At 49.6% G+C, this 10,090-nt stretch overlaps 1 protein-coding gene across 1 annotated transcript; it reads right to left on the bottom strand.

The window, feature by feature from the left end:
• Nucleotides 1-1,336: 1,336 nt before the first annotated feature.
• LOC140503613 (sialic acid-binding Ig-like lectin 14) lies at nucleotides 1,337-9,658 on the bottom strand. Its single transcript, XM_072607747.1, has 7 exons — nucleotides 9,552-9,658; nucleotides 9,106-9,468; nucleotides 8,173-8,466; nucleotides 7,633-7,683; nucleotides 5,697-5,957; nucleotides 3,420-3,534; nucleotides 1,337-3,233 (listed from the first exon to the last, which is right to left on the bottom strand). The coding sequence occupies exons 1-7, from the start codon at nucleotides 9,586-9,588 to the stop codon at nucleotides 3,176-3,178; spliced, it is 1,179 nt and encodes a 392-aa protein (XP_072463848.1). The 5' UTR covers nucleotides 9,589-9,658; the 3' UTR covers nucleotides 1,337-3,175.
• Nucleotides 9,659-10,090: the final 432 nt, after the last annotated feature.

The following is a 10,090-nucleotide window of genomic DNA, read 5'->3' on the forward strand; positions in this document are numbered from 1 at the left end:
GGGCCTCCTCCACCCTCCCCTGAATCACTCCATGCACCTGCTCATTGTTCTCTCTCCCTTCCTGGCCTCCTCCCTGCCTTCAGGTGCCAAAGTAATAATGGCTGAAACACAGATAGGGTCATGCCATTTCCCTGCTCAGAAAACTTTAGTGGCTCCCCACTGCTCCTAGAAAACAGGACTGGATCCTTCACTGGGCATACAAAGCCCTTGGCAAGCTGGCTCCACAATGTGCCAGGCAGGGCACCACAGGCTATCCCATGTCATCTGATCCTCACAGCAACCCTGAGGGTGTTGTTATTATCCCCATTTCCCAGAGGAGGAAACTGAGGACAGCAGAGGTTATGTGACTTGCCCTGGGTTACAAAGTTTGTGTGAGGCTGAATGTGAACTTAGACCTTCAGGACTCCAGACCCACAGCTCTGTTCAATATGCCACCTAGCAGCTCCTAGTATTGCAAAAGGATTGTGGATTGATGGTGGACTGATGCAATCCTTCCTTAGCCCTAGCTTGCCTAGGTCAAATTTCTCTTTCCTAGGCAACCACCCCCCTTCCCTCACAGCCATCCAGGACAGCCCCATGCCTCCTTTGTTCCTGTTCATTCTTCTGTGCTCATCCATTGAACTTTGTGGAACCTCAGTCTCTTGGGAACTCACTACCCTTGAGGTCAGACCAGTGCCTTCCTCTCCAAATGACTTTGAACATGTTTTAGATTTGATATTCTAGCAACATCTGATTTGTGCCTTGGAAGAGCAAAACCTCTCAGAAGCATTAGGGAGTGTCTCATTATATCTCTGTGTGCCCAGAACCCAGAACTGTGCCTGGAAGGGAATTGGCCATAAGTAAATTCTAGTTGTTTGGCACTGAGGTGGATTGAACTGTCATCACTCTGCCACTTCCTCACTGGGCAGCTGTGGATGAATCCTTCCCCCTGAGAGCTGGGGGCTCATCCAACCAGGGAGAACTAGAGCAGGATTTTTAACATTCCTTCCAGTTCTAAGGTCCTGTGCTCAGATTGCTGGGACAGGTCTCTTCAAGATCTGATGTTCCATGTTCTCTGGATCCTTCCATCTCTGAAATTTGAGGGAAAGCCAGAGAAAGTTGATGGAGAGGATTAAGTCAGGACTTGGTATCTCACTGTTAACATGAGCTGTTCAGTGTCCTGTGGTCTGATGGGAAGGATGTTGCCTCTTAACAATTCGAAGGTCATTTCTATTCTAGGTCAGTCCCATGTCATCTACTTTCTAAGCCAAGACACTAAGGGAAGAGGCCTTTATTCAACCATACGTTAAAGAGTGGGATTGATTAGTGTGACATTAAAAAGATTACAAAGATACAATTTCTGAGTGATTATCATTTTATTAATAAGCCCACAGATTATTAGTAAAAACATGGTCGTTTGGCCTCTCTCTTGGGCCAAATGCAATCTTGGTGTGGGGGGGTCCACACTTTACATACCCTTGAAAACAGTAAGCACTCCATCAAACTGCAACAAAATCTAATTTTTATCCTGATTAGAGATGGGCTATATTAAAATGAAGGGCTGGATATCTCTTGGATAGGGAAAGTATCTCTCTACCAGATCAGAATTTAGGCCGTCATATCAAAGGATATATACCCCACCCAAATCCCAGCAGAATAGCAGTTTCCTTCAGGGTGGGACCTTGAATTGCAAAAGGAATTCAATCTCATCATGAGTGATGTCCTTAAGAATTGAACTTAAAGTCTGGACTCCAGACGGGAGAGCTCCGAATTGCTACCTACCCCAGTTATTGGTTATTGATAATCAATTTTCACATTACAATGTCAGTGGTTGACTTTTTAACATCCCTAAACCATTAAAATTATGCCATAAGACTGGCCACTGTATGAAAGGTGGGAGTCAATGGAAATGCAAATATGATTAATATCAATACTTTTAGGGAATATTTTCCTTGCTCTGCATCCTTACATTAATTGTGGACTGAAATAAAGACTTCCCTATATCAAGAATGCTTTGGTGGCCCATTGGTGCTTGCACAAGACATCTTTTGCTTCCATCTGCAGTGATCTAGAAGTGAGGTAATTCTGAGCTTCCAAGTGAAAACTTCTTCAAGATAAAATGCACCAAACAATGACTGGAGAGTAGACTTCCCAGGCCTGAACTTGGGCTGGGTGGGTTCATGACTTGGGGTTTTGGCTGCACACCTGAAGAGGTCCCCTCAGTCTCCTCCCACCTCTGGAGGTTGGAGTAAAAAACTCCTCCCACAGCCTGCATTCCCTGGAGACAGAAATTGCCCTCCCAGGTCACTGCACTCTGCTGCCCTGCCTGGTTCATCCAGGGAACAGGATAACCCTGCTGTAGGGACCCTCTTTGACTGAGCCTGTTCTGGATGTGCTGAGAAGCCCTGATTGGAGCCAGCTGGATTCTCGGGACCCTTCCCAGCAATATGGGCAATCTTTGTATGAGGCTGGGACCTCCCCAAGGGACATCTTTGGGAAGTGACCCCTGGGGAAGCTGTGAGGTTTCAGAGGGAAAATGAGCCCATGAGGAAAAGAAGGGACCTGCCAAGTTCTCGTGGCAAAGATGGAGAACAGCAACAGAGTCTTGGAAGGAGCAGGATGTTCCACTCCCTGCACCCCAGTGGGAAACACACATTTCTCCAAGGCAGCAGTGAGGGGTGGGGGTGCAGTGCTCAGAAACCTGGTCACCCTCATGAATTTGGCACCAGGTACCCTGCTGGGGGGAACAGGGAATACTGTACCAGCATTCTCACTACAGATGAGGAAACTGAGGCCCAAGCACACATCTAAACTTACCCTGGGAGAAAATACCTCCACAAAAGCATCCTGCATCTATTGTGGCCCTGGATGCTCTGTGCACAGCTGAGGGTGGTCCTCCAGACCCGGGATTAGGGTTGCTGGGACTCTAGAGTGTCCTGAGAATGAGGTCCTGGGATAGACACTTTCTCCCTCCATCAATCAGATAATGCCATAGGCCAATTGGGGGACAGTCCTGGGGTTGCATAGTGGGAGAAGAGGAGACCCAGGGGGACCTGAGAACTGTCCTCCAGTCCTGGAAGTTGGTTCTGTAGCTCTAGGGTCAGACCTGACTTGCAGGGTCCCTGAGGGCAGAACTGAGGCTATTGAGTGGAAGGGGCAGGAGGTAGGTGTGGGTCAGGTTCAAAGCCAGGAGCCTTCAAAGAGATGACTGGGCTGCTTCTGTAGCTGGTGGCTGCTCCCTCCCTAGAGGCTTCCTGTGGGAGGAACAGGCCTAGTGTTGGTCAGACCTGGAAGTGTCAGGTGTGTATATTCAGGGGCTGTGGGAGTGAGGGGTGACCCTAGGGACCATTTCTGGGAAGAACAATGAGGAGGGGGTTGAGGCAGGGAGTGAGGGGAACGGGATGCCATTTGTTTGTGGGATAGAGGGTAGACACACTCACCTGGTATAATAGAGCCAGGTGAGGCCATAGGTGAGGAGAAAGCCGGCTCCCATGAGGATTCCCTTGAGCAGTGTGAGCATCAGCGGCCAAGAGCTGTTTTCCTGGGCAGAAGAGGCTATGAGGAAGAGACCCAGGTGTGGTTAGAGGGTGCTCATTTTGCCCCAGACCTCAGTCCTACCCCTCCATTCTGCTGCCTAATCTTTTCCAAGTGTTCTCCTCTCATCCATCCTCTGCCTCAATGCCAGTCTGCTGAGACACTTTGATCAGAGTGTGGCCCTGTCCATGCTACAGCTTCTTGGAGCCCCGGATGAGACTGGGTAAAGTGTGGCCCTCAAAGAGGGAGGAACAGCCCTGCCAAGGGCTCAGCAGCCCTCTCCCCACAGGTGCTGGTCCTCCTGATCACCACATCTACCACTACACAGACACCCATATTCCTGGCACCTGGTGGATGTTCAATAAAGACGGGCTGACATGACGTTGCAGAAGATGGGTTAAGAGAGAGATGGAAAGCCAGCATGTGTCTGCCTCCAGAGATTCGGGTCTAAAACTGTGAAAATCCGATGTTGGTTGTCCAGGTGATGAAGGAAGTGGTATAAGGCACACACATAATGCCTTAGTGGGGTCTTTGAACCATCTTAGAAAGGCAGAGAGATGCCATAGGCCAGCAGGATGAAAGTCAAACCCTGATTTTAAAGCAGGAGAGAAGTGAATCCATGATAAGGGCATCCCATGTGGAAGGGTATGGCCTCCATTAGCTCCAGACCAAGGAGCTGGCTTCCTTTCCTGCCACCAATTCTGATTGCATCAATCCACAGTTCTTCTTCTCCACAAGAATGACATGAATTCTCTATCTCACACTTGGCTGAAAATGAGCTAAATTTTAGTTCTGGCTTTTCTCTCTCTGGCCAGGTTAGAAGGAGAGCAAACTCCCACAGGTTTGCTTGTCAGGGGCCTGGTGTTGGTGAAATACATCAACTCTGGAAAACAACAGTTTTCCTTTCTTACTGTTCACCAACCACACTTTAATATTCCATCCTCAGACGTTCCGAAAGTTGAGATGAAGTTCACTACCTTGTGCTTTTTATGGTCTGTTTTCTTTCCCTTTAAAAAAAAAATCAGGACATGGGTCTATCTCCTGTCCTATGTAGTCATATGTATGGATAGAGGTTCGCAAATATCTGTCCATTCTTTAGTGACCAACTTCCTCTGAGTCTGGTGTACATTCACATGTGGGAACATGTTTCCCACCTCAGAGCTGGATCCCAAATTCCTCTACACAAGGTTAATGGATTAGGGGAACACTGAAAAGAAAGCATTCTGGAATTCTAGAAAACCTTGTGGGAATTCACACTCTCCTGTCTCATTGGGTAAAGGAAGGAGACATGCAGTCTGGTGTGTTTCAAAGCCAGCCTCCTGGCTCAGACTCCTGACTCCTATACTAGCCTCTTCCCAGAATGTCTCCCTGGTCTAAATGGGCAATCCCTGACATACCTCAGGCTCAGTTCTCTTCTGCGGCCCCCACTTGCTCCCTGAATTGGACCCCTCACAGATCGCCCATCTTCCATGTACCCCAACCTTCTTACCTGGCAGCAGCCAGACACTGAGAATGCCCTCCCTTTGCTGGGTCCTTGCCTCACCGCAGGGACTGAGTTTGTGACTGGGCCCCACCTTCACCCTCAGGCTACTGGAGACCCCCCAGACTTGGTGGAAAACTCTCAGAAAGTGTGTCTGCTACTATTTCCCTCCATCAGTTTTCCCCTGAATCACTAGCACAAGTATGGTGTTGGTGCTGCTTGGAGAGAACTGATTTGTGGTGAACATGGATGGTGACTTTATTGGGCTCACTGTCCTCAGGGCCCTGTGCCCCAACTGCCTCCTCCCCCATCCCTCACCTGGCACCAGCTGGAAGAGCAGGGTGTGGGTTCCCTGGGGGTTCTTCCCCTCACAGCTGACAGTGATGTTGGGGACCCTGTCCACCTTCACTCTCAGGCTGCTGTTGGCCCACAACCCAGACTTGGTTGATGTTACCTGGAAGGTGTCACTGCTACTACTGCCCTCCATAGGCTTCCCCCCTACCCACCAAAGCAAGGAGGGCACTGGCTCTGCTTGAACACAACAGGTACAGAACAAGCCCTATTTGACCCAAGAGCAAGAGTGACTAAGTATCCTTGGGGTATCTGTGAGAACATACAGGAGACCCCCTCTCTTAGTGGGTGACAGTGTCCTTTCCCCACCAGGACCGAAGCATCCCATGGTGCCCAGCCCCCTCACACTCACACTGCACAGAAACACTCAGGGAGGCCTCCTTGGAGCCCAGAGGATGCTGAGCCAGGCAGGTGTAATTGCCTCCATCTGCTGGGCCCAGGTGGGGCAGATCCAGGTGCAGGACTCCATCCTCTGAGGGCTGGGAAGAGGCCAGGGTTTGGTCCCCCAGGATCCAGCTCAGTGTAGCTGGGGGATTGCTGTTGGCAGCACAGAGCATGTGAAGGGACTCTCCCTCCTGCACCACAAGAGCTGAGCTGTTTCCTGAGACTAAATCTGAAAAAGATCAGAAGATCTCAGGAGTGAGAACTTGGATGGACCTCCGAGACTCCCTAGTCCCAACTTCATTGTACTCAGCAGGAAATTGGGTGGAAGAAAGCAGGTGTGACTCTCCCAAGATCCCACGAGGAAGGGGCAAGTGGAAGAGGATGGGACCCCAGGCAGGAAGGGAAACCCCATTTCCAGTCCAGCCTGGATTCCGGCCTCTCCTGGGAGCAGCCCTCACTCAGCATGGGTCATCATCCCTGCCTTTACTTCAGGTTGGGTTTTGTTTAACTTCTTTTACTTCCTTCCTTCCTTTGTTTCTTCCTTCATTCCTTCCTTCCCTCCTTCCTTCCTTTCTTCATTCCTTCCTGTCTTTCTTCCTTTTCTTTCTTTCTTCTATCTTGTTGTCTCTTTTCCTTAATAACTTATTTTTCTTCTTTGTTTTCTTCTCTCTTTCATTCTTTTCTACTATCTGTTTATCTCCTTTTTCTTACTTCTTTTATTTTCTTTATCTCTCTTCCATCTTGCCTTTGTGCTTTTTTTTTCTTCCTGCCTTTTCTTCTCTTTTCTTCCTTTGTCCCCTTCTTCCCTTTTCCCTTCTCTCTGTTTTCTTCCTCATTTCTGACTTTTCCTTTTTTCCTTCCTACTGTATTTCTCTTTTTGCTTCTTCCATCCCTCTTCCCTCCATCCTTTCTATATTACTTTCTTTACCTTCCACTTCCTTCATCTCTTACTTGTATCCTGTCTTTCTTTTCTTACTTCCTCTCTCTCTCTCTCTCTCTCTCTCTCTCTCTCTCTCTCTCTCTCTCTCTCTCTCTCTCTCTCTCTCTCTCTCTGTACTAATTAAGGAAAAGTTAACCTGAATCACAGACACAACAAACAAGGTCTCAGGAAGCTGAAATGTCTGCACGTTGAACCTAGGAATCTAATATCCTGAGAGCCCATGGTTATCACTGCTAGGATCCTCTTTCTTACTCCCAGTAGTCCTGGGTCCTCCAGGCCCACAATGCACCTGTCCTGACTGAATACTCAAGCTCAACCTGGATTACCAGAGTCCTGTCCCCCACCGACAGTAGCTCCTTGACCCATCCCCCATAGCCTCCCCTACACAAGCCCCTCAAAACCCCAGATCAGCCCTGAAACCAACACGAATGCCCCAGGTAACAAAACCTCCTCCTTTGGCCTGGACTGCAGAAATCCAAGTCAGCTTCCCCAACAGGGCAACCATGATGGGTCCAGATAGTGAGAGAAATGCCCTGGGAACTGAACCACACGGTGGACCTTGTTCCTGTCAGTCCAAGCCTGATGCAGTTGAGAGGACACTCCATTCAGTCTCTATATTTAAAGTTCACATGTCTCTGACCTGTGTGAACTAGGTCAGGTCCTCCTCACACCTCTGAGCCTCAGTTTTCTCATCTGGAAAGTGAGGACAAGAACTTTTCCACTTCTTTTCTCCTGAGGATATTGGGAGGAAAATGGTTTCTCATCCTTAAAGTCATGAGTAAATGGGAACTGATGAAATTCCAGGAGGAGGAGAGGTACCAGGCCAAAGAGAACCTGGACCTGCAGAATGAGGGAAAGTGTTTCTCCTGTGTCCTTCCTCTCCTTGATATCCACACCCACCCTTAGAGTAGAAGTTGAGGCCCCAGGTTCTCTCTCTGCCCTCCCTCTGGGGCTCTGCTCATACCTGTTGTCCTGTTGTCCTGGGCCACGATGATGGTCACATTCTGAACAGCATCTGCAACAGAAGCACCAGGCTGGCTGGGGTGGGGCTCTCTGCCCAGCTCAGCATCAGGCAGGGAAGAGATTAAATTCCAGAATCACAGACTAACATTGGCATATGAAACCACGGAGGCTGGAGACAGAGAAAATAGAAAATCCCTGGCCCAGCTAGGAGGTGTAGTGAGTAGAGCCCTGGACCTGAGGTCAGGAGGATCTGAGATCAAATCTGACCTCTGACTCCTGACACATTTAATAGCTATGTGACCTTGGGGAAATCACTTAACCCCAATTGCCTTGTCTTTTCCCCTCCACGAAAAAATGAATGAATCAACGAATAAAAGTTGGAAGCCCAGCCTTTGCTTTTGGTGGGAGGCAGCTTTCTCTGCCCTGGCTCAGGAAAACAGGCATCTGATTTCCCAGGGCTGGTCCTGAAATTTCATCCCTCAATGTAATCTTCCCTCAGTCCCTCTCTTGCAGGATTCAGGTCTCCTGCCCCAGTACTCACAGGACACATTGAGTTGGACAGTTCTCTTTGTGCTCAAACGGCTTCCAGGAAGTGTCACCTGACAGGTGACGTTGGTGCCATGATGCCGGTGCCCAGGGATGAAGGTGACTTGTGAGTATTGGGATGGCCCAGAGCTTTGTAACTTGGAGGAGAAGGCAGCCCCAAACCAGGAGAATTTGAAAGGATTATTTTCCCCACAGGCCCAAGAAAATGTGCATTTCAGAGTCACGGGGTTTCCTGACTCCAACACCTCTGGAATAGAGATGTCTGGTTTCTGGATCACATTTGGAGAGCCTGGAGAGAGACAGTAAGACATGGTCTGGGAAGGGGAATTAAGCCTTTAGTGTCCTAGGTGCTGGTATCTACCCCACCCTTCAGGTGTCCACTGTGTTTCCCTCGTAGCAGGACCTCATTCAGGCCCCTTCACACCAGCCTCCTAGGAGCATCCCCTTCATCCTCAAGCCCTTAGTCACTCATAGATTACAGGTCAAGAGGAAGGTCTATTAAAGGCAGTAGAGAATAATACCTTCATTATACATAAGAGGAAACTGAATCCCAGAGAGGGAGGGGACATAATATGGCAAATGCCTCAAAGAGAGTGATTTAGAGCCCTGCGATTTGAATCTACTTACTTTGGCAGCAGCTCCAGAGTTCTTTCCAGCACAACCATGGGGCCCCTGTCAGCCTTCTCTGAGGTCCCGGTTCCTCACCAAGGGGACCCCACCACATTCCCTCCCCTCTACAGCTCTGGAGCTTTAGGCAGTGTCTTCACACCCTTCCCTGGGTTTGCTCTGCTTCCTGAGTGGCTTCTCTGTGTGTCCTCCACATTCTCTTACCCCTCCCACAGGCAGGATCATGGTCTCCAAGGCCAACCCATTCCCCAGACCTTCCTGTCTCATCCATTAAGAGCCTCCCAAGAGAGGAGCATCCTACCTGTCACATTCACATATAGGAGATGGTTTTTGTAACTGTATGTATGATCTCCTTTTTTCAAAGAGAAGTAGTACTCCCCCTTGTCTGAAGACTTGGCATCTGTGATGCTCAGAGAGCAATTGTTCATCCCGGGATCCCCAAGGAGATGGAATCTCCCCTGGACTTCCTTCATCCCTGTCCAATACGGGTCACTTGTGGCCACAAGACGGTAACTGTAATATTGTTTTTTGTACCAGTAGCCATAAACTCTGCTGCGCTCATTCTGTGATATTCTGTAATCTTCAATGGTGCAGAGGATGTGGGCACACATACCCTCCTGCACAGTCACTGAGGGCTGTATATTCAGTCTTTGGGACAGGGACCCTGAGGGCAGACAGAGGCCTGGTCAGCATCTCTACCTCTTCTCACCCCTCAGACCAGCCTCCCTCTGCCCCAACCCCACTCACCCTCCCAGAGCAGAGGCAGTAGTAGCAGTAGCAGCATGGATAAGACTAGAGACAGGTAGGCTCTGCTGGGGTGCTGTGTCACTCCCTGAACACTATGGCTCCCTCTGGCCATCTATGTGAGGCTCAGAGAAAAGAGGAAGAGGAAACAGGAAATCCTGGTATGGAGAAAAGGGGAGGACTATCCTCAGAAGAGGAACTCCTGTCATGTCCACTCAGTGGGTTCCTGCCATCCTTAGCTGAGCTCAGTGGGGAGGGGCCTCCTGTCCTGGGCCAGCTGCAGGACCAGTCAGGACTCAGGTGCTGGGGTAGGACAGGTCTGCTGCCCAGGCTGGGGCTGTGGATCTTGTATGGACTAGCTTGTCCATGTGGCTGATGGGGCGCAGTGACCAGTGGCTGTCCCAGAGCTGGTGCTGACCATTAAACACTGCTGCCCCTGTCCTGTGAAAGGGCACCAGGGATCAGGAAGACCTGAGCTGAAATCCTGCCTCAGGCATCTCCTATTAGTCTTTCCTCTATCTGACCCTCAGTTTTCCCATGTG

The sequence above is a fragment of the Notamacropus eugenii genome, chromosome 5 (genome assembly GCF_028372415.1).
Source record: "Notamacropus eugenii isolate mMacEug1 chromosome 5, mMacEug1.pri_v2, whole genome shotgun sequence".
NCBI lineage: Eukaryota > Metazoa > Chordata > Mammalia > Diprotodontia > Macropodidae > Notamacropus > Notamacropus eugenii.